Below are 24,456 nucleotides of genomic sequence, written 5' to 3'. Positions count from 1 at the left end.
CTTGGTAATCGAAGAATTGCTGAATTTTAAAGATCCATCCGAGGGGATCTTGGCCGTCGAAACATGGCACTTCCAGTTTCATGTGTGGACGGGGTATGTGAGGTGGTGGTGAGGAAGGTGGGGGCTGTGGGGAGGATGGTGTGGTGGTGAGTGCAGCAAGGCGGTCGAGGACGGAGTCTAGTTTGAGAGTGAGGTCAGCATTGGCCTGGGTAAGAGTCTGATTGTTCTGAGCAAGAGTGGCTTGGTGTTGGGTGAGCTTGTGGACTGCTTCCTCCAAGCGTTCGAGTGAGGTTTGTCGCGTGGAGTGCTCGGGCATGGTGACGATGGCAGGTCGGACCAGTTTGTTAGGCTCTGGATAAAGCTACTAAGGTAAATGCTAAGGACACTACAAGCTACTAGTAATTGTTCTTTCTTCTTGCTGATTTTATTCATTTCAATCATATTTATAACCCGAAAGGATTATGGCATGTGCTGCAATATTACCCTGTAACAAACTCAAAAAGGAATAACGGAATTGGAATAACAGAATTGGTTTTATATCACTAACCAATTCTTACAATATCTATAATCTAGAATATTCTATTATTCTATTATCTACTCAGCAAGAATCTCTGTGTATCTATCAGACGTAGTCTTGGTATTGGATTGGTCTCTTGGTAACTCTCTTGGGCCTGTTGCCCCCTGGTGTCTTATTTCTAACATACTTTATAATGCAAATACAAAACCCATGAACTGATAGTCAGTAACAACTAATTGAATAATAAACATAGATATAACAAGATTTCATCATTGTAACCAATTAAAATAACATTAGATAAGCACACAAAATAAGGGAGGTAAAAGGATAAAATTACACAAAGTAAGCTAACTCATTGTACGAACAACACAAGAGTAGATTGTTTGACAGAGAACTAAAGACATAAATTGACAAACTAAATATATCCCTAGAGGTGAAAAAGATCACTCATTTAACAATCTAAGATAACTATCATTGAGTAAGGAGAAAAGAGGAGAAGAAATAGCAAAACTAAAGCAAGCCATCCACCAGAGAGCAATTAACAAAGCGCCTAACTTTAGATTTAGCATTTGTGATAGTTTGAGATATCTTTGTGGACTCATGTTGTGTTCTAGCCACCGTCTCCTTGCAAGGCACATGCAAAACAATACACATGCAAATGCATTTGTAATTCTTTCCTATACATCCTAGGATAGCTTTCCTATACATCCTGGCTTTACCTGAGGTAGATGCATTTGCATGTGTATTGTTTTGCATGTTTGCAGTTGATATCAATGAAGCTGTTTGGTATATCAATTCACCACGACAAAGTTTTGAAATGCACAAAGAGGAAATTATACATCAAAGTAATTCCAAATGTCCAGTTGTGTAATAAAGAGAAAATTAAACATGCAAGTTGAATTAAAGTAGCTTCAAAAATGAGTCATGTAGCAATGATCAGACTCACATGTAAAGATATTGTACATAGAGGAGTAAGTTCTGGATATAGAATCAACTATGTGATTGATCTGCACGTTTAGAGCTCAAGAATTTAGAACGGAACTTGGAACAAAAGATGGAATATTTTGTAAACTAATAAACAAATGTTAAATTGACATCAAGCAAGAGATGACAAATATGAAATCCAGGTTTGGGGGATTAAATGTGATTAGACATTTTTATATAATGGATTTCATAATTAATGAACAGATTTCTTTTGGCATCCAAAATTACAGCTAAAGATTCATGGGTAAATTAATAAACAAATTTTAATTGACATAAAGCAAGAGATGACAAATATCAAATCTGGGTTTGGTGGATTAAATGTGATTAGACATTTTTACAGTTATTGTAATAAAAAAGAAAATTAAGCATGAAATTGAAATTAGAACACAAAACTACAACTAAAGATGCATGGTAGAGAAAACTTTGATATCGAAGGCTGTCCAATCTCTCTTTGATTGATCAATATGTCATATTTGCAATTCTCATTCCTAATGGAGTCGAAATAATCCTTGCCTTGAATCTCTCTTTACTTAGTACTGATTATATTAAATTTCAAAATTAGTTGTGCAATATCAATAAAGATAGGATTAAATAGTTTTGAAAATTACTTAATATGCCAATCTATTTTACTGATAGTAATGACTCATTATTAATATTTAAGTAGTAAAAAAACTGAGTTTAATTACTAAATGTCAGCTTATATTTTAGTTCATGTGTAATTCGTTAAAAAAAACCTTAATTCATCAGTTATCTTGACTTGTTAACATTCATCAGCATTCTTGTATTGAATCGAAATAATCCTTGTATTGAATCTCTCTTTAGTTAGCACTCAGCAGAGAAAAGAAAAAATTTAATTCATCAGTTAACTTCAGTTGATTACATTCATTAAGATTTTGAGAACAATAATCCACAGATTGCAATTTCATCACAACATTAACAAATAGAGTAATGCAAAGCCCCAAAAAACTATTGTTTCATTTAATCAAAGAGGAAAAAAATAGTTTTGGTTTGGAACTACAAAATGAACTTAACGAAAATGAGACAGGAACAGTATTCTACAAAATAGCCAACACTTAATGTTCCAACAACGTCGTCCATGCAAAGAGTAAAAAAAGCACAAAAAGTGCCACCGGGTAAATATCACAATTTGGTCATACGATCATAAAAAAAACATCCAAGGCAACCTGTCAACAACATAATTCATTCAGCCTAAGAATGCTTGGCTAATTTGTTGGAGGAAACTTCGGCAGGTGAAATCTGAAAGTTTTTTGGCTCATCATCGAACTCATCAGAAGATACGCGCTTAGTTGGTGTCAATGGAATCTTGAGAAGAGGGTCATGATCTCCGGTAACAGACACAAATTACGGCATAAAATATTAATTGATCAGTAAGCTAAATTTTGTTGACATCATCGGAAAATACACCAGCAAAAACACACAAGGACAACACCAGCTTACATATTCAAGCTCTATAGGCTCACTTGAGTCAAGCATTGAACGATCATGATCAGTGGTAACAAACACAAATTGCTGCATAAAATATTGATTGATGAGTCAGCTAAATTTTGTTGCCATCATTGCTACATACACCAAGAAAAACAGAGAAAGACAATGTTAGCTTACAGATTCAAGCTCTGTAGGATCGGTCGACTCAAGTATTGAATTCTCGATCTTGCAACATGGCTGCATGATATATGAATTAAGACTAAAAAAAAATGGAATATATGCATACACTCACAATAACTAAAATACATTTGACGAAACACAACCTCACTATCGGGAAGCATATCCAGGACAGCATTGACCAAGTCTGATTCATCTGAATATTTAAGAACAATAGAATTCCTGAACCTTGGTTGCACCTTCACTTTGAATGCAAGGAAACAACCCAATAGCCTATCTAGTGCTTGAGGAGAGGCATTTAAATCAACATCGCCATCCTTGCATGAAAAAATAAGAATGAAAATGGATAGCAACCTAACAAATTTTCACTGTAAATTAAAAAACATTGCATGACAATACAATAACATACTTCTATTTTGAGCCTGTTGACTTCATCCGCTGATTGACCAATTAACTGTGCACATTCACGGTCCCAGATAAAAAATTTGGTCTGTTCACCCTTGTGATTAACCATCACTTCAACTCTATACCTGCCAATATAGATACCAGTATAAGAAAAAGTAGCTGATGAACGTCATACCAATTAAGCAGTGAATCAATCACCTTAGTACAGGTTGATCGTTCTCTTGCCACACGGACATGTGAACGGCACAGTTTCTATGTCAGCTTTTTTATAACATTGACCGCAAGCCGGATAGCACCATGAATAGTTGTCCATCACTATAGTTGTAATCTTGTCGACAGTTACACAAACAATTTCCTGTTTGAAGAAACTGACATTAGATTTTCTATAAAGAGAAGCTACAAATGAATAAGAACATCACCTCGGAAATGGCATTAATCTGAGAGATATTTTTCACTTCAGCCTTTGACAGAAATGCATCTTTTGATGATAATTGAGATGACCCTAAAACCTGTGAACTCGCTTGTCCAATAGGCGTCAAAACCGATCTAACCTCGATCCCTAAATCTAAAAGGCTATAAGAATAGAACAAATACAAAACCCAGCAAAGATTACTTACATATTTAACGGTTTGAAATTACAATCACATAATTAACACACTGCCAAAATACCTCTCTCTAAATTCTTGAATTTCCAGCACAAGGTTGTTAATCATGAGTTTAGATGCCTTGAAAGAATTAGTGACCGACGGCGGATATGATCCTACAGATTAGACCCAAAAAAAAATATTATCTAGTAAGCATGAAAATTGAGAAATTTCACATTACACTGACCCTGCGCTTCCTTAATCCTGGCATGTGTCAAAAGAATAACAATCGGCCTTTCATCTTCAACCTCATTCAAATAAGACAAAAACTGTAAGCAGTAATTTTCCCAAAGTGTGCAGGATAGCACCTGTCCACTATCATAAGGAAACAACAATTAATGTATCAGTATATCAGCATCTAATCATCATCAGATAGAAACAAAAACCACACACACTCAAAACTTAAATTGTAAAAGATAACCTCAAATCCTTTAATTTGAAAACAACCCTCGTATTTTTCGATGACACATATCGGAATATCACTTCATCAACCACGCCAATAACATCTAAAGCAACCACAAGGTAAACGCATCTTATTTGAAAAGTCATAAGCACCTCAATCAAAATCAATCCACAAATTGCAAAAAATGATCTTACCAACCAAGAGTCCAGTTTGAAAATGACCAGCAATGACACTAGAAAAATCAACAAATTTGAATTTCCTAAAAGGTAAGTGTTCCATATCAGATTGCCTAACAACAGTAACTCTAGTAAAACATAATTTATATTCATGATCACAAACTCTGAATTTCCCGTCATTCTTCATAACTTTAAAATTATGCATCACATAAGTCAAATTTTCCTTCAAACCAACCTTGTGAGACTTCAACTGATCCTGTTTGCAAACAACATGGATTTCATCTCCCTATAATATAGAAAACATATAAATACCTGATTGAATGGTCAATAATATAATATATAATAAAAAAAACCACCAAAAAAATACATCAGAATCAACAACCACCATTTCGGCTTGTTCAGACTTTTTGGGAATCCCAATGAACCAAAGATCAGTGATCCTTATAGAAAGCTTAAGAGCTTCCCTTGATCCATCTATCAACTTAATTTTATTAGCAACACATGCCATAACTTTATAATCGCAAAGCCTGAACAACACCACCAAGAAAAACAGAACATCAGTTAAAAACCAAGCATATAGTCAAACAGCGAAAAACTTAAACTACCACCTCAACCACTGGAAACCAAAGTTAACAACCTGTCACCAAAAAAACAAAGAAGAAAACTCACAAAACACACATAAGACCACAATAAACTGCATATGAATAAGTAAAAATAAACACTTGGTCATGTGAGTAAACAGAATTAACAAAAGAGGCGACAAACATATAAGAATGCATTAACACCAAACTTAACAAACCATAGAAAAAACAATCATCCTCAAGTTAAAGCTCAACTTCTCTCAGCCAAACCCAAACATGGGTACAAAAGTATAATTTTCATTTGTCGCACTCAAGACTAACAACCGAACAAAGGAAAACTGTAAAACAAACTTCTCAACCAAAGAATGCACAACATAAACATTACCTTAGCTTCTCACAATCAAGCTCAACAAGGCAACAAAACTAAACGGCAAAACAAACTTCTCAACCAAAGAAAAACTGTAAAATCACAGCCATGCACAATAGAAAAATTAGAAAACAAAGCATCAAAATCAGAAAAAGCCTGAAAAAGAGTTCTAAAATCACCCAGAAAAGGTAACACACATACAAACTGAAAACAAACTGAATACAAAGACATTCAATAAAAAAACATTACATTTTCTTCTCACAACCAACCGAACAACAGAGCTAAACCAAACTGGGAAACAAAAAGGAAAATCACAGCCATGCACAACATAAAAGTTAGAAAACAAACGACCAACGCATAGCCTCACACCTTGAAATCTAGAAGCAAGCAAAGAAACAGTTTTGCTCTCAAACTTAAAAATCAAACAAACGAAAATGATACAACAACGACCAACGGCATTCTGCGAAACACCCAAACCACGTGTCCAACCAAACAATGCAAGCTAGCTTATCCATCACACACATGTCACAACAGTTGCTTTCTGAGGGGAAAAACAAACACGTAAACAACACACGTGTTGTAGCTGAAAAAGAAACCAAAAGGACAACAAAATGACAACAAACCCAACAAAAGGCAAAATGTAAAACAAACGTAACTCATTAAAAACCAAAAAACAAAAGCTAAAACAGACATGCACAACATAAACATTACCTTTTCTTCTCACAGTCAAACCCAACAACGGAGCAAAAGAAAACTCCAAAAGAAACTTCTCAACCAAAGAAAAACTGTAAAATCACAGCCATGCACAATATAAAAGTTAGTAAACAAAGCACCAAAGAAGAAAAACACCGAAAAAGAGTTCTAAAATCACCTGGAAAAGCTAACACACATACAAACTGAAACCAAACCGAACGCAAAGACATTAAACAAAAAAACATTACCTTTTCTTCTCACAGCCAAGCCGAACAACAGAACAAAACCAAACTGGAAAACAAAAAGGAAAATCACAGCCATGCACAACATAAAAGTTAGAAAAGAAACGACAAAGGCAGAGCCTCACACCTTCAAATCCAGTTTTGCTTTCAAACTTGAAAATGAAACAAACGAAAATGACACAACAACAACCAATGACATTCTACAAAACACCCAAACCACGTGCCCAATCAAAGAGTGCAAGCTAGCTTAGTCATCAGACACATGGCACAACAATTCCTTTTTGATGAAAAAACAAACACGTAAACCACACACGTGTAGAACCTCCACCAGAAACCAAAAAGCCAACAAAATGACAATAAACCCAGCAAAAGGGACAAGTGCCAATTTTCTAAGCAGGGGCACAACAGTAATTTTCCTATACTTCTCTTTTATAATATAGGATATAGAATCTTGTTGGTATTTACACCATTGATGACATAATTTTGGTTTATTAAGAGTGTCGTAAAAATCAAGTGTTTTGATCAAGATATGACAATTACATTTGAATCGGTGGGTATCATCTCATACTTACCCTGATTTTGATTGATAATTTCCACTTTAACCTGGTATAAGTACGGGTATGGGGAATATTCGATTTTTATGTATATTACTTAATTACTTTTGTTAGACTTTTATACTCACTATATTTTGTCTATTATTTCTATTCTTTTTGAAGACGGAAACTAAAACTCTAAAGACAAACATAAGTTATAAGGAATTATGCTCTCTCTTTGTCAAGTCTCAAGTCTTAGGATAGTTTTTAAATGATGGGAATATGATTTTCATAGGAAAATTTTTCCTAGGATATAATTTTATATTTGATTATAACAAGATAGTCGTTAAACTTGACTAACTTGATATATTTAACTTGTTCTATTTTTCTAAAATTAATTTTTATGATTTTTTTTTAAAAAATATATATTTTTTAAAATTATTGGGTGGGGATAGATTGGGGAGAGTATACCCGATCCCCATCGGAAATTGGAATGGGAAAGAGATTTCATACCTATCGAAGACAAGGATGAGGATGACCTTGGAGAATCGGATATAAGGATGGGAAACCATAAACCCATCCCCACCCCATTGTTTCTTACTCAAATATATTATTATTTGAAAAGGCATCAAATATATATTGCAAATAAATCTAATTCAATATATATTTTTTAAATGAGAGAAAGGGCAGAGAGCAAAGGAGAGCGAAAATAACCCTTATAATTTTAAATAAATACCACCCATATTTGTTGCTCTTTATAAAAAAAATCCTTACAGTTTTGATTGAATATGCAAAATTTTGTCTAAATCATTTAAAAGCTTTTACCAAATACTACAAATTATTTAAAATCCTAATTCAATACACTTCCTAATTGAATACACTCCTTAAGTTTCTTAGGAATAAAAAAATTACATAATATTTTTCATTAAAAAAATTATTATTTATTATGTTAAATAGTATAATAAGAGTAATATGATATTTTTTCATAGTAATTTTTTTTTTCTAACTCTGAAAAAATATATTCATACATCTCCAATGAGAAACATAGCTAGAAAAGCACCATTGAGAAACATTGTTTTCTAGAAATATTTTTTATTTATTTCTTAAATAAACTAAACATGAAAACAAATATTTCCAACTTTATTTTTTTGTAAAACTATTTTTTTTACCAAAACTCTTGTTTTTATTATTTAGTGTCACTACAATTAGGGTCTTAGGCTCCCTAGATATACCCAAGACATCTCCATAAGTTTTGGTCCTTTCGACTGATTATGAGACTAATTTTCGGTCGGAATTTAGTTAGACTTAAAGTTCATTGTCCCTCTTCAAGCCCCTCCCCAAGAGTATAGTACAGGATGACTCAATGATAAGTGACACCTAAAATAAATTTTAAAAGAATTTTTTTGCTTTAAATATGTTGGATCTTTATGTTAACATATGTAACTTTTTTTTATCATTGTACAAGGTCTTTTTTACTTTATAAATACTAATAATAAAAAAAAATATTGGTGGGCCTAAATGTGTAATATTCTACAAGGATCGAACTCATTAGATATTAGTCATTGATAAATCCAATTAACATTTCACACTATTAATAGTATAGTATAGGGTTGACAAAATGAACTTGTCCCAATGGGTCGACCCACAATTAGGGTTAGGCTAGGCTAAAAAAGAGTCCACCCGAATAGAAATAAGTTTTTTTTGCCCAACCCATTTAGCCTAATGGGCCAAACAGACTCGATCCAGGTAGATAAAGGCGATATAGATTGTTGTAACTGCTCCTTGGTCTCCACTTTTATTTGCCCATTTTCTTTACATGTTTAAAACAAAAATAACAACAATCATGTACAAATGGAAAATTAAAAAAAAAAATCTTTAATATGGTCTCTACTTTCATCTAGCCAATTTTGCTCATCTACCCACTTTTTCGCTAATAGAAATTGCCCAACTATAACTTTCCATCACTTCAAAGATGGAAAATTGCACACTCTCTTTGTAATGCACATTATCTATAAACATAATTGAACCGCTCCTCAAAGCTCCTATTATCAATTTATCATTGCTTTCACTCTTGTTCTCTCACGAGCCATATTTGTATTCTTTTTTCTTCCTATTATTTTAGTGTTATTATATTTTATGTTCTTTCAACAATTTTGATCAAAGACACTTCCTTCAATGACAAGAATTTTGGTAAGTAACACATTTTTTTCTCTCACGGTCCTTCTCCTCTAGTTCTTCTCATCACTTTATGTATTTATCCCCAATTTTTTTTATTACAATTCATTCTTACAGATTTTTCTATATTTCATTTCCTTTGTTTGTTATTAATTACTGTTTCAATTAATTTAAGAGACCTTTCATGGGATATGCAATTGGAAACTGCCATTGCCAACAAGGAAGCAATTTATGGAAAAAGGGAGGGAGAAATTTTTTTCCAAAGCCAAGATTATTGTGGTTTCCTATGGAAAATTAATTATTTTTATTTTTAGTTGTAAGCTATTCAATTTGTTTTTAATTTTTTCATCTAAAGTGTGCCATTTATTGAACAAAATTCAGAAATTATAATTGGAAATTATTGTACTATATTAAGTTTTGACACAATAGCACAACAAAGATACGGACACAAATGCGATAACATATTTGTTTTCGCTAGTAAATATTAAGTAAAATATAGTAACTTATTAATATAATTTATAATTTTAAATTATAATTTATATTTTTTAAGAGAAAAACATATTTATTGAATATAAAATTAAGTGTCCACAAGAAGTGACAAAAATAATATTATTAATTTGAGTATTCATTAAACATAATTTAAATGACTTTATCCATACTTGTTAGGTGGAATAAATACATATTAAATAATTTTTTAAATTTATAATTTTTTATACATTTTTTTATGTAAAATTATTTTTTTTATTAATTTTAAAATTAATATAAATAATCCAGATGGTCCCCAGGGCCTACAAAATTTCAGCCCAAAAGAATATGGATCGGGTGTGGACACATTTTGTCCATTTTACCCGTCCCTAGTATGGTATAATTAAAAAAAAAAAAAAGGCATTTTGTTTTTTTTTTTTTTAAAAAGGAAGGGAAAAGAAAGTCCACGAATTTGGATGGCCATTGGCATATTCGAACAAAGCTTTGGTTTTTCCCCCATCGTGAGAAGACATTGCAAATTTGCAAGTAAACCTGTTGGCAGTTACATCAAATTTTCACACACTGATCCCCCAAAAGCACCGCTACATCATATTCTCTCTCTCACCCTGTTCTTCTTTCAAGTTTCAATGGATCGAACCCAAATCCTTCTCGTTGGATTACCAATCTTCCTCTTCTTCTCAGACATTCTCAACCTCTTCTCTCCTCAACCCTCTCCCAAACCAACCCATCATCATCTCCCTCCCATCCACCCCAAACCGCACCCTCAACCGCACCTTCAACAACCCCTCGAGTTCCCCACGCAGGTTTCTCGATTACCCTCTTCGAAATTTACGATTTTGAATCCCTTCCTCGTGCCAATTTTTGTTCTTTTATCTGGGTTTCTTCTGACCGTTTTTTTCCTTTTCAATTTTGTACAGAAACAAAGTGGTATTGGCCTTATTGGAATTGGCAACACCGTGAGCATTGACTTCTGCACTTCCTGCTCTTACAAGTTTGTTCAATTCCTTGCTTTTTTTCAATTCCGATCTAATTGTTTGATTTAAGTTGCGGTTGTTGGGTTCTTATTCAATATATATATGTGCCTAGTTGGAACAATAAGGTTTTTATTCCCCTCCCTTATTGTTAGTATTAAGTTGGTGCCGTATTGTTTTTGTTACTATTTTGGGTTTGAGGGTGTGTTTGGAAACGGATCATGTGTGTAATTTTTAACATCAAAGTGAACACTACTAGTTCTAACTTTTTGCGTTTTTTCACATCATGACCGTGAGCTTTTGCCTATAGAATGCATTTCCAAACACCTCTTAGTTTATTGGTATTGAAAAGGAAATGATGGACTAGAAAGCAAATTTGGATGATAGAAAATGTTACTTCTGCAGCTTCTTAGTTAACAAATGTCTTGCATATCTAAGTTGTATCTATCTAGTGTTAGTTATCTATAACTATTAATAAAAGCAATTGCCCCCTTTTGGTGTACACATTTCCTATTCATTAATTATTCTTCAATATATAACTGTTTACATTTCTTTCATGAACCTTCAAAATATAATTATTGTCACTACTTTCTTCAACTGCTTTTTCTTTTTTACTTTTTATTTTAAAAAATACAGATAGACTTTCTACTAGTTTGTTATAATTACAACATCTATTGGTATTCAATTATCTCGGCCTCTCTGATTCAGGTCTATTTAATCAATGACTCTGATTATTTAGTCACCAATAGATGGAAATTGTGTTTTGTTTTCATTTTAGAATCATTCATGTATATTCTAGTTCTTGCTTTTCATTTCGTGAGATTGTATATACTTTGTAAATGGTCAACTCCTCCATTAGTCCTGTGTAAATTTGAGTAGTTTATACTCCCCTCCATTGATAGAAGCTTATATTACACTGCCCTTGCTTCTTCCTTTTAAAATTACTCACACCTTCCTTAAGAGATTAGTTATGTGCTAGTTCATTTTAATGTGAATGAGTCTATTAGTGGTGGTGAACAACTATGAGCAAGCCTGCTAGGAGTAGTTTCTTTCCTCTGCAACTTCTAAAGTTACCGATAACTAAATGGTGATTTAAATATTCACACAACATGCTTTAGAATTTCATATATATAATCTTTATTTCAATTTTTGAAGTTTCAAAACTGACAGTAGAGGTTCAAAACTAGTTGCCAATAACAAGATTTACCACCACCGACAACATCAAAAGCCTTATCCCACCGTGCAAGGTTACATGGATCACACGATGCCATTTAGTTCGGTTAAAAACCCAATATTCAGAGAGATTATTTAATATTATCCACGAGATCCCTTTTAACAACTTCACCTATGTCCTTCTTGGTCTCCCTCTCCCCTTTTCATATGACTGAAAACCTTGCAATCTACTCTCCTCATTGGTGCTTTCAGTAGCTTTCTTTGTATGTGTTTAAGCCACCTTAACAGGTTTTCTGAGATCTTTCATCTTTTCCTCAATTGTTGCTATGCCAATAAGAGAAAATTGAACCTAACACCTAAGAATCTTGTTTGCACTAGAATGAATTTAGTGTAGTGCATATGAATCTCCTTGGGAGGGAATGTACTCCTTAAAATTGGAGAGGAGGGCAATATATTTTTAGTTTAAGCTTTTTAAGGGAAGGAGGAGGGGAGTATGATTTATTCTAAAAGTTTTCACTATTGGTGCCAAAGAGTTAAAATGGTGGTACTGGACTATTGGTAATATCAATCTATCTATGACAGTATTAAAATTTAAGTAGTGTTTATAACTAGTAAGTTTTCAGAAATTGGACTGGACTTTACTTGTTTGCATTCATCCTTAATTTGTTTCACTTATAGAATCCACATATTCACAAGTAGAACAAACCATTATCTTGTGTAATTTTCATGGCTTTTTCTGCAGGGGAAATGCAGTAACAGTTAAAAACATGCTGGAATCTGAATTTCCTGGGATTAATGTTGTTTTGGCTAACTATCCACCTCCTCTTCCAAAGCGGATTCTTGGCAAAGTAGTTCCAGTGGTGCAAACAGGAATTATTGTAGCTATAGTTGCTGGTGACCAAATATTCCCTAGATTGGGAATTACACCACCACCATGGTACTATTCCTTGCGTGCCAATAAGTTTAGAAGTATTGCAAGCACCTGGCTTCTTACAAATTTTCTTCAATCCTTCCTACAAAGCTCTGGTGCTTTTGAAGTATATTGCAATGGCGACTTGGTGAGTACTTGGTCTGTGCTGGCTAGTTATTTACATACTTTCTGGGTCATAGGACGGGAGGATCCCCTTCTTTTGGTTTGGTTCAAGAGAATGGGCGGGTAGGGAGTGGAAGGGTCCACTTGTTTGGTTTGCAAGGGGAGAGGAGGGAAAGAATATACTACTATATCCTTATAAATATTAACGGAGGAGAATAAAAATTTGCAAAAAATTTAGTCATCACATTTTTAAAATTATAAACCACTTTTCCTCTCAAACACTGTTAGAGTGTGTTTGGATGAGGAAATTTTAAATTTTTAGAATTTCAAATACTTCAATTGAAATTTTTTTATTTTCAAAATTTTGTGTTTGGATAAAAAAAATTAAAATTATGAGGGTGGAAAAAAATGAATGAAAAAAAGAGAAGATATGGTTGGTGTGTTAGTTATACGTGTTCCTCTACACTCACACCCGATCAATGTTCCACGATCTCAAAGGTGTTTCTTGAAGAAGACTGTAAGAAGAGAATTTCAATTTCTCACCTTTTAGAAGGAAATTGAAATTCCAGATTTTTAGTTGTTTAAAATTCTGTTTTAAAATTTCAAAATTTCAAATTCTTCACAAGAAAACATCCAAACAATGAATTCTAAATTACAGAAATTCAAATTCTCTTATAAATTACTTTCCTCAGTTAAAATTCTCTATCCAAATACACTGTTAGTGTATTGTTAAAAAAACCACTATGTTAGTGTCCTTTATTGATGGTGGTGTTTACATGTATATCTGCTAGGGTGAAACTCTGGAACTTACTTAAGTCATGTAAATCTTTTGAAGCATTCAGCTTCAGAGCATACTATTGCAATAGTGTTTACCTTTATTATTTGAATACTTTTAATGACTTTATGATCATCTTGTTCCTTTTGACATCATAGGTTTTCTCCAAACTGAAAGAGAACAGATTTCCTGGTGAAATTGAGTTGAGGGAACTTGTTGGGAGAAGATTAGCTAATACAAGATTTGTCAGTGGTATTGAAGGTGGTGTTGGGCTCTAGTTAGACCCTGAGAAGATACATCACACAAATTGAAGCCTGCAAAATGGATGTTAAAGAATTAAATTTTTAGTTAGTGTTTGTGTAATTTGTTTTGTACACTGTTAGGTGAGCAAGCATTTTTCTCCGGTTCTCACTATTGAATCCCCTTTCTTTTTCTAATTACTAGCATAATACCCGTGCCTTCATACCGGTGACTCGGCTACTTTTGCACGTTTTATAGACAACTGAATAATGTAATATACATTCAATTTATTATAAGGTGGTTGTTGTTAAAGGAATCATTGTTTTATGTGACGAGTATAAATTATATTTAATTGTGATCAATAAGAACATAATAAAATGAAAACTTTTAGGTAGGAGCAAATATGATGTGAATTTTTATAATGAAAAATATGATATCATGTAAGATAGGATTAGTCATGGATGGCATTCAAATTTGTATACAAGCAACAATAAGAAGACAGAGAAGACAAATTATTTTGTATATAATATTATATGATAAATTCATCCAATAAAAGACATGTGAGTATATTAAAGTATTTTTTTTAATTTAGAAAATAAAATAAATAAGAGACTAAATGTATTTTAATCTTACTCAAATTTGTAATTAGTTAAAACCAAAAAATGTATAAGTGATGATTATGAATAGACATAACAATGGATCAAAACAAGAATGAATATGTCATTTCTCATTCTTATTCCCACTTAATAAAATTAAAACCAAAACATAAAATAATTAAAAGATTAAAAGATATTTTAATCTCATCAAAATCTTTAACTATTTAACATATATATATATATATAAAAGTAATGATTACGAATAAGTATGATAATGGAATAAGGTGGGGATGTATATTATGTTCCTGGTCCCCACCCCCATCCCCCTGGGAATGGTAACAAACATGATCAAGGCATGGGTAGTGTCGAACTACTACCTATGCCGCGAGTTAAAATATTCCTCTATGTCTACCTTGTGAGTTCATGAATATCCGCAAATTTTTGTAAACATTAAATACTCATGAGTATCCATGAATATTAAAAAACTAATAAAATGAAGAAAAACAATATATTATATATTTTGTTTAGCGAAAGAAAGAAAAATACTTAATGCTCAACAACTCCATGAGAATTTCTCTAGAAAAAAAACTACATGAGAATAAATTCTTTAAAATATGTTAATTGCATAATTTCAAAGCATAAATTCAAATAATTTGTCTTTTTAAAACATAAGTTCAAACTCTAACTTGTACATATCTCTTTTCGATTCGGGATCAAGTATATTTGTCATGTCCCCATCAACTATAAATGGCTAATGCTTTATATTAATATATTTGCAGATACTTTTTGTCTAATTTTAAATTTAAAATTAATTTTAGATGTCATTAAATTGAATAAGCTATAAAAATGCAATGATTCATAACATAAATTCAATCTATTACAATAAAAAAAATGCCAAGTCTCATAAAAAGGTTAAATATACTTTAAGAAAACATAATTAACTGTTTTAACTTTTCCAAAATACAGAAAAAGACATTTGTCCAATCAAAATCTTCTATTAAGAGTAATAGATAGATAGATTTCTTATATAGATTATAGAAAAGAAAAAAAGAAACTGAAAAAGGAAAAAAAATAAAAAATAAAAGAGAGGAAAGCTAAAGAGAAAGAAGATTTCTATACCAAAAAAAAGAAGGAACTTTAGAGGGGAAAAAATTCAATAAGAGAGTGGCATGTGTGTGGGTCAAACCTTCTTTTATTATAAGTAATAGATAGATCACAGATAAATTTCATAAATATTATTCCTCTATTTACAAACATGAACAAATTAAATAGATGATTACTACAAAGGAAAATGTTTAAGGTTTTTGAGATCTTTTATTTATATTTATATATATTTCAATTCAATTTTTTCCAAACTTAAAAGTTCACCTCTCTCAATACATACATACAAAATACAATTTAAGATCATTGGATTATTTTGATTTAAAAGGAGAAGTTGCATCCAATATACCTAGAGAAAAAACTCTTAAAAAATTAAGAAACTTATTTTTTATGAAAGAAAATAGAAAAAGTAATTTTTAAAAAAAAGCTAAATGAAATAAATTTAAAAAATGAAGTGCACACTAAGAATATGTTTGGGACATAGTAATTTTGGGGATTTCAATTGTTTTTTAGTAAAAAAAATTGAAAAATAAGCCTTCCTCTTATCCGAAAATAATTAATGTGAGATAAAGAAATACAACTTTTATTTTAAAGATACTTGGAAGATAAAACTACCAGAACCTATTAATTTTTTCATTTTAAATTTTAAATATTTTTAAATTATAAAAAATTAATCAGACATCGCTTATAAATATTTTTTTCATTAATATTGAAAAACTAAAATATTTTCACTGTTAACTCGCTGAATTAGTAAATTCTATCCTATTAATATTTTATTTGCTTTGCTAAACTAAATGTTTATATTAAATTGAGCACCAAAACGACAAAAGAAATTACTCAGCTTGATACATCTATACATATATTTTATATGTTCATCTTTATCTTATTGACTCAATAATCAGAAGAAAGGTCGTGAATTGATGGAAATTATGGCCCACCAAATTGTGTGCGACTCTCAAAACTTATTTAGTAAAAGAATATATATATATATATATATATATATATATATATATATATAGATATATATATATATATATATATATAATAAAACAGAGAATAATTCTCTATTATATTTATTCTTTTTAATTTCTATTTTCCTTTTATGTCAATGTCCCAAAGATCTGTACTAATTTTTGTCCAAATGATTGCCTTTGCTATATGCTTATCAGCCCGCTGCTGCACTGATTCGGATATCTTGGTTACTCTATATAAGATTTTTTTTTTTCCAGAATTTTGTTAATTCTTTTGCATAGAATTTCTCCCAATGATTTTTTTTACTGAATTTTCTCCAAATGATCAATTATATTATTTTATTTTTATTAGGATACTCTTAATCATCGTATAATTTTTTTAATTTATAAATAATAAATAATAAGTATTATAAATTAACAAGAACCTTTTTTCCTCGTGTGAAGATTCTGGAAAACTAATAAAAAATTAATAAGATAAATTGTATAATAACTATTTTGTCTTTTCAAATTAATGAATTAAATAGAAAAGTGAGATAATCAATTTTAATAATTTAAAAAAAATGTAATTTATTAATAAATTTATTATTACAATCAAGTTTCTTTAATTGATGTAGTTATATCAATTATACATTGGTGCAAGTAGAATTGAGTTCAAATTCTTGTAATATAATTTTAATTTAAGTCTTAGTGAATATAAATATGATTAAAGAAAAGAGACTTTATTGAAAAATAGTCAGTCAAATTTTTAGATAAAATTTTTTAGACAAAAATTAGTTATTAATGAGCCAATAAACACTTTCAACTTATAACATCTAGCCCATTATTTTTTTTATATTTTATGTGAATTAATTATATATAGTGTTTTTTGGTTTTGAGTCAAAAATCGAAAGTATTCCAATCTATTGTGTTATAAATTAATCTCCCTCACTGACTGTGGTTAATTCAATAAATCATTCTTTAATTCATTGGGTTAGAATTATTCATTCTGGCACAGCGTGCATGAGTTTTTCTTTCTGAATATATAGTCAGGGGCATACGTACGTGTATGGGAGGAGAGGGGTTAATTCTAATTTTTATAATACATATGTAATATAATATTTTAATAATTAATTATTTTTATTTGAAAACTTTGATTATAAGAATAGTGGTATTTAAGTATTAATTATCTATTTTATTTTATATCTTGACAAAATATTTTACTTTCTTTTTATAATATTCATTACAAAATAATGATTTTTCTTCTTTTTAGACATATATACTATTTTTTTATAAATACTAATTTTCTTTTATAGTTTTCATCGTTGAAATAATAATATTTTTCCTTCTTTAAAAAAATATTCGATATTATTTATTTATTTATTTATTTAATGTTTTTCCTTTTATAATATGTTATTATTATTTCAAAGATTATAAATATTTACCTTTGTAACCAAATGACTTTATTATCCTTTCTTTTATATGGATTTGGTTATAATTGATTTGAAAAAAATTAAAAAAAAATGTTATTTATAATTAATCTTTCTTATATGAATCTACAAAGTCAAAAAAATGTCAAAGAATCTTGATGTTCTAAGTTTTTTTTTTTTGGATTCATATTACTTTGTCTGAGATAAACTTACATTAGATAAAAAATTGATAACTTTAATTCACGAATAATGATTTTTTCTCTAATGTCATTGTTTTTCTTTCCAATCTAATTTTGTCGTTAAATGTATAATATAATTTTAAATTTATGAAACTAAACATAATTATATAAATTTTGAAAAAAAATATTAACTTGTATAAAAAATTTATAAAAAAAAATAGTTAATTTTTTTAATTACAAAATAATCTGAATTATATTTTGGCCCCTTAATTTTGTAGGCTGAATCGGCTCCTAAATATCGTTCTTCATAACGCAACCAGACAATACACTATTAAAAGCACGACGGAAAGGCACGCAACCGTATCAGTTTGATAATGAAGGTATTAATTAATAATCATCAACATCATATTATTTTGCTGATGTGGAAACTAGTAATCTTTTTTATTTTACGACTATCTACAAACTTGTAGTTATCACCTTATTTTGCGTGCCTTTCCGTCGTGCTTTTTATTAAAATACCCTCCTTCCTTCCTACCATACCATACTGCCCAGTTTTTTCTCCATCTACCACTTGGCTTTCACGTTTACCTTCGCAGCGCTCTTTCTCTCTGAACCCTAATTTACACACACTCCCTTTCTTCGATCCCTCTCTCCAACCATGGCGATCAACTCTTCCAAGAATCCAGGTCCGTTCTTTCTTCACCTTCCCAATTATATTTGCTGTCACTCTTTGATTTCGTTCGTTTCATTCAATCATTGCGTTCAATTCAAACTTCACGGAGATTGATTTTCTAGTTTGATTTTTGAATCCAGTTGTTAAGAATACACTAGGAATCCACTTCAGGAGATTAATTGAGTATTATTGTTGTTGACTTGTTGTTGTGGTACAATTTTGTTCCTTTATTGTTACCATGATATACGAATACACTATTTCCTACTTGAAACGGAAATCTAAGAGCATAATCAAGCCCTCTTTGATTCGAGAAGGATTAGCTATTGCTAGTTTTTTCTTCTTCTGTATTTTTCATATTGCTTTGTTTACTGCTTGAACTATACTATTAATATATGAGAAAATTGAAGTGTCGTTGTGATTTAGTGAAGCATTACGTTCTTTGCTGCAAGTACTTGAGTTTTTATTTATTTATTTGAGTTGTTTAGAAGCGATCAGTGTTGTTTAGAAGATATTGATCAGTATTCTTAGCTTGGTTGACTGACACAATATTAATTCTTATTTATTTGATGTTACGATCTCTACTGTATTAATAGTGCTAACATTTAATTAGTAATGGGTTTATTCAAGGATCTGTCCTTGGTGCAATGTTTGATCACTGGGTGCACAGTTCTTGTTTTACCTGGAACTGAAAGAGTCAGTCAAACATGTTACTATTTTGTTATTATTTGCTCCAGTAATTTGTTTATTCTTGTCTTCTAATACGCAATTGATATTGTGAATTCAATCATCACATGTGGTAATTAATATGTGCTATTATTGGTTGAATTTTTCTAGCACTTATTACTAAATGTAATAATTTTATTAAGCTGTTGTACTGTGCATTTTAATGAATGCTTTGGTTTGTGCAGATGGTTCTGTCCAAAATGCAATGCCTTCGTATTTTTATTCTCCACCACTAGATGTTTCTGCTGCATTTCCACAAGCAACACCAGCATCAACGTTTCCTCCTTGTGGTAAGAAATTTCTTTGATTATTTAGGACATGCTACAAGTAACATGTGCATTACTTGGCAAGCAGATATATATATTTGTTTAATATTTTGAGTTAAACAAGATATGCTTCAGGAATTCACTTTCATTTTTATGTCTTGATGTTTGAAAAGTACAGCTTCAGATTATTTTCAATTGGACAACTTATTGACAACAGAGGAGCAAGCCATTAGGAAGAAAGTAAGAGAGTGTATGGAAAAAGAAATTGCTCCAATAATGACCGAGGCATGTATTTGTGATGCTGTTACTACTTGGATGGAAACAATTACGATGTGAAATTATTCTCCCATAATGTTATCTTTTTTCTTTCTTTCAATCCCATCATCATGCAATTTTTTTTTCTTCTCAGTACTGGGAGAAGGCCAAGTTTCCATTTCATGTTATTCCAAAGCTTGGTGCGTTGCGCATTGCTGGTGGCACAATCAAGGTTCTCTCTATGGATATTTTCCTCTGTTGTTTAGATATTTTATGGTCTATGGAGTTCTTAGCTAGCTCTGATTCTCAGGATTATGGTTGTCCTGGTCTTTCTATCACTGGAAGTGCTATAGCTGTGGCAGAAGTTGCAAGAGTTGATGCAAGTTGTTCAACTTTTATTTTGGTCCATTCATCCTTGGCAATGCTCACTATTGGTAATAACCTTGTTTCATTTCTTGTAAATAATTCCCTAAATTTTGTTCCATTTGTATTAGATGATATGATGTTAATAGTTCCTGATATTTTATAACTTTGACTGTCAAGTTTAGCATTATGTGGATCAGAAGCTCAGAAGCAAAAGTATCTGCCTTCTTTGGCACAATTGCAAACTGTAGCATGTTGGGTTAGTTGATTTTCTAGGCATTGTGTTATTTTATGTTTTTGCTGAAGAACCACTTCTGAAATGGATTATTTTCTTAACATCAGGCTTTGACCGAACCTGACTATGGAAGTGATGCTAGTGCTTTGAAGACCACTGCCACAAAGGTGCTTTACTTATGTGGACCTTAACTACTATTTGCTTTGATTCTTTTTACCTTGTTTGTTTTGTTAATCAGTCATATTTTTATGTGCTCAATTGTTCCAAAGTTCAGTAGTGCTGATATTATGGTCTTGCTTTGATTTGAAATGATCAGGTGGAGGGAGGTTGGATCCTGGAGGGTCAAAAGCGGTGGATAGGAAACAGTACATTTGCTGATGTTTTGGTTGTCTTTGCTAGGAATGCATCAGCTAATCAGATAAATGGGTATGGGATGAGTCCTTTTGTTATTTAGTCTTTGCATGCTTGTATATAAAATGTTAGCTTAGTTGTAATATACTGGCTCATCTAAATGCCAAAGCAATCAAGTTATTTATTGAAATTTTATGGACTTTTTTTATACCATTGCACCGCTTCCCAAAAGGGAAAAGAAAAAAGTGGGGGAAATGAATACAATAACTGACATATATTTTGATGTGGTGAAATTTTAGTCTGACCACATGTGTGCCTTCTATGGCATATAGAATTCACACAATACACAATGATCAATGAAGAGTGAATTCTTTCTATTTATGGTTACACAATAGACAGTAAAGAATGCCTTTTGGTCAAAATGAAAGTTTAAGGTACTAGGTAGTAATGATAATAACATGTTAAGATACACACGCATACTCTCTCTCTCTCTCCTCTCCAAGCTTCTATTTACTGTGATCCTATTGTGTCCTGCTTCATAAGTAATATTCTATTTACATATTTTCCTTGTACTTGCTATTTCAGATTTATTATTAAAAAGGATGCTCCTGGTTTAACAGTCACAAAAATAGAGAATAAAATTGGACTCAGGATTGTACAAAATGGAGACATTGTTATGAGGAAAGTTTTTGTCCCTGACGAGGACAGAATTGCAGGAGTAAACTCTTTTCAGGACACAAACAAGGTAGGGCCATGTGTGGTGTTTCTTTATTGTTCTTTCAATAAATCAATATGAAATCAACAAAATTGCTTTCAGTTGGTCGTTGTTGATAAAAATTCTATTACCTGATGAAGCAGTAGATATGTGATATATCAATCTTGGGTTGGTGTGTCCTCAGTTCTCATTTTAACAACTGTTTTGTTTTATTCAAGGAAACTTTAAATTCCACCAATCTGTGTCTTCCGTCCTCATTGTTCTGTTTGATGCAGAGATAGGACAAATCTGGTTAAGAACCTAGATGCAATTACTATCCTTGCGTCAATCTTGATTGCATCAGTTAATTTTTTAATATGTGTTTGTCATCTGTCATGCACATGTCTTGATTTACATCATTACCATTGCTTATTTGTTTAACACTCTTAAAACAGGTACTTGCTGTTTCACGCGTAATGGTTGCTTGGCAACCCATTGGTATATCGATGGGCATCTACGATATGTGTCACAGGTATTGCTTAATTAGAATGTTATCATACTTACATTTTCACTGCAAATATTTCTGAACCTGTATTGATCAATAGGTACCTAATGGAGAGGAAACAATTTGGAGCACCATTAGCAGCTTTCCAAATCAGCCAGCAGAAACTTGTTCAGATGCTTGGTAATATTCAAGCTATGATACTTGTTGGTTGGCGCCTCTGCAAATTGTATGAGAGTGGTAAAATGACTCCAGGTCAAGCTAGCTTGGGAAAGGTAGTTTCTAACTTATGTCATAGTTGTAACCCCGGCTTTCTTTCTTAAAACCAAATTCAAGTAATACTACTTGTAACTATTCATTATGGTAGATGTATGCTAATGAATTTTGTCATCACCTTTCAGTCATGGATCACTTTGAGAGCACGAGAAACAGCTGCTTTGGGGCGAGAGTTGCTAGGTGGCAATGGAATTTTGGCCGATTTCCTTGTGGCGAAGGTATGTTTAATTCTTAATTCAAGATTTCTTCTGTGGAACCTCAAATTTGATCAAAGATTAAAACTGGGTAATTTGGTGGTATGTTGATGAGTATGGATTGTCTAGCATTGAGGGCTAAGTACAATGCTCTAATGATCTTTGTTTTATTCTGTAGTCATGGCAGTTATATATAATTTATAACCTAATTTAGCCCAACATATTTTATAACATTAATTTTGTTTTTCTTTTCTTCTGTTGCAGGCATTCTGTGATTTAGAACCCATCTATACCTACGAAGGCACGTATGACATTAACACCTTGGTTACAGGTAGAGAAGTTACTGGTTTTGCCAGCTTTAAGCCAGTTGCTCAAAGAAGTCGATTGTAAAAGTGAAACACATTACATGCTCCTTTTGTAGACTCCATTAGGCAACTTCAATGTATGGCATGTGACTGTGACTGTGTATTGGTTAATGTTTTGTATTTTGAGAAATGAGAAGCATTTAATTTAATAATTATACAAATGCTCGTGTTGATGGCAACAGAATGAGAAAAAAATTAGCGTTCTTGAATCCAGATATTTTTTCACATTTACATCTATTCTTTGTTGTGGGGGCATTGTGCTATAGAAATTATAAGACGTATATGATGTTTTCACTGTGCACCAAAAGAGAAAAACAAGCGTATATGATATCAATATCCTAATCTCTTGAACGGTCGACTAAAAAGAATTTATTTCCATGTCTCCGTCAATGTAGGGGAAGCAAGCCACAATCAACCTGGCTCTTAACCGTGTTTGAACGAAGATTTTCTTTTTATTGAACTTACAAATATGCAATGGTATTATTTTAAGATGTCAAAGTTATATTTCTCAATGCACAGATTGAATACTAGTGTATATACAAGATTAACAAGGACGAGAGCTGTCATGATACTTTCATATGCTTAACTTGATTCCCTTTTTAGAAAGCATTAAAGAAGCCCCTGGACGACACTGGCATTCACTATCTCTTATAAATTTAAAGACAGTAAAACTTAAAGCTAAGAAAAATGTTAGCCCAGGAAAAATGAAAAGAAATATAATTGTTGACAATATATACTCTCAAGTTTCCATCAGCAAAAAGGGTTTAATTTGTTATTAATTTTAGCCTACAGAAAATAATGCCTTGGCAAAAATGGGAGTTCGTGGGCACCCGTGAGTCCATCTACTCAAGGATTTTCATTTTTCACTACATGCAATCTTCTCAACTCAGCAGGTTCCTTTCTTCTACTTCAGGTACTGCTTTATATTCTTTATCCACTGTTCTGTCCTATCATCATTTGTCTCCTAGTCATCTCAAATATATACCTTAGCCATTTCAAAAATTTCTGAACCCAAAACATATGCATAAGCTGTTAAGTATGAAACTGTATTAATAAAAGCTATGAAGGATGAATTACATACTCTTGAAGCAAATCATACTTCGTATCTAACTGATTTTCCCCAAGCTAAGTTTCAATTGGTTATAGGTGGGTTTATCACATCAAACATTGTGTTAATGGCGCCATCGAAAGTTACAAAGCTAGGCTTGTGGCCAAGGGTTACACACAACAAGAGGGAGTTGATTTTTTATTTTTTATTTTTTCATTTTTTGGACATCTTTCTCCC

At 31.7% G+C, this 24,456-nt stretch overlaps 3 protein-coding genes across 4 annotated transcripts; 2 read left to right on the top strand and 1 right to left on the bottom strand.

The window, feature by feature from the left end:
- Nucleotides 1-433: 433 nt before the first annotated feature.
- LOC114404905 lies at nt 434-7,759 on the bottom strand. Its single transcript, XM_028367632.1, has 15 exons — nt 7,708-7,759; nt 6,642-6,684; nt 6,425-6,485; nt 5,358-5,389; nt 5,120-5,279; nt 4,771-5,038; nt 4,595-4,679; nt 4,361-4,488; nt 4,199-4,289; nt 3,944-4,102; nt 3,534-3,654; nt 3,271-3,441; nt 3,125-3,184; nt 2,960-3,031; nt 434-484 (listed from the first exon to the last, which is right to left on the bottom strand). Exons 1-15 carry the CDS (start codon nt 7,757-7,759, stop codon nt 434-436), a joined length of 1,554 nt encoding a protein of 517 aa, XP_028223433.1.
- Nucleotides 7,760-10,269: 2,510 nt separating this feature from the next.
- On the top strand, nt 10,270-14,340 carry LOC114406121 (selT-like protein). Its single transcript, XM_028368704.1, has 4 exons — nt 10,270-10,632; nt 10,747-10,820; nt 12,716-13,031; nt 13,940-14,340. Exons 1-4 carry the CDS (start codon nt 10,285-10,287, stop codon nt 14,057-14,059), a joined length of 858 nt encoding a protein of 285 aa, XP_028224505.1. The 5' UTR covers nt 10,270-10,284; the 3' UTR covers nt 14,060-14,340.
- A 4,475-nt stretch (nt 14,341-18,815) lies between these two features.
- LOC114406119 (acyl-coenzyme A oxidase 4, peroxisomal) lies at nt 18,816-23,402 on the top strand. Of its 2 annotated transcripts, XM_028368701.1 has the most exons (13): nt 18,816-18,960; nt 19,856-19,960; nt 20,115-20,221; nt 20,346-20,423; nt 20,502-20,625; nt 20,740-20,813; nt 20,897-20,956; nt 21,106-21,215; nt 21,726-21,885; nt 22,290-22,366; nt 22,440-22,611; nt 22,738-22,830; nt 23,071-23,402. In XM_028368701.1, exons 1-13 carry the CDS (start codon nt 18,933-18,935, stop codon nt 23,194-23,196), a joined length of 1,314 nt encoding a protein of 437 aa, XP_028224502.1. In that variant the 5' UTR covers nt 18,816-18,932; the 3' UTR covers nt 23,197-23,402. The 2 variants fall into 2 exon arrangements, with proteins under 2 accessions (XP_028224502.1, XP_028224503.1); XM_028368702.1 differs by lacking the exon at nt 18,816-18,960 and having other exon boundaries at nt 20,110-20,221.
- The last annotated feature ends 1,054 nt before the right edge of the window (nt 23,403-24,456 follow it).

This window comes from Glycine soja, chromosome 3 (genome assembly GCF_004193775.1).
Source record: "Glycine soja cultivar W05 chromosome 3, ASM419377v2, whole genome shotgun sequence".
Taxonomy (NCBI): domain Eukaryota; kingdom Viridiplantae; phylum Streptophyta; class Magnoliopsida; order Fabales; family Fabaceae; genus Glycine; species Glycine soja.
This window is presented reverse-complemented; position numbering and strand designations above follow the sequence as displayed.

Bases quoted from the DNA above. Each gene is read 5' to 3' on its own strand.
- LOC114404905 (XM_028367632.1), bottom strand. From the start codon at position 7,759: ATGGGGTGGGGATGGGTTTATGGTTTCCCATCCTTATATCCGATTCTC. The intron at 5,039-5,119 runs GTATTTTTTTGG...TCTATATTATAG, and splicing joins TGGTGGTTGTTGATTCTGAT to GGAGATGAAATCCATGTTGT. The intron at 485-2,959 runs GTAAGCTGGTGT...AGTTTGTTACAG, and splicing joins AGCCTATAGAGCTTGAATAT to GGTAATATTGCAGCACATGC.
- LOC114406119 (XM_028368701.1), top strand. From the start codon at position 18,933: ATGGCGATCAACTCTTCCAAGAATCCAG. The intron at 21,216-21,725 runs GTATGGGATGAG...TTGCTATTTCAG, and splicing joins TCAGCTAATCAGATAAATGG to ATTTATTATTAAAAAGGATG. The intron at 21,886-22,289 runs GTAGGGCCATGT...CTCTTAAAACAG, and splicing joins CTTTTCAGGACACAAACAAG to GTACTTGCTGTTTCACGCGT.
- LOC114406121 (XM_028368704.1), top strand. From the start codon at position 10,285: ATGGCCATTGGCATATTCGAACAAAGCTTTGGTTTTTCCCCCATCGTG. The intron at 10,821-12,715 runs GTTTGTTCAATT...CTTTTTCTGCAG, and splicing joins TGCACTTCCTGCTCTTACAA to GGGAAATGCAGTAACAGTTA. The intron at 13,032-13,939 runs GTGAGTACTTGG...TTGACATCATAG, and splicing joins TATATTGCAATGGCGACTTG to GTTTTCTCCAAACTGAAAGA.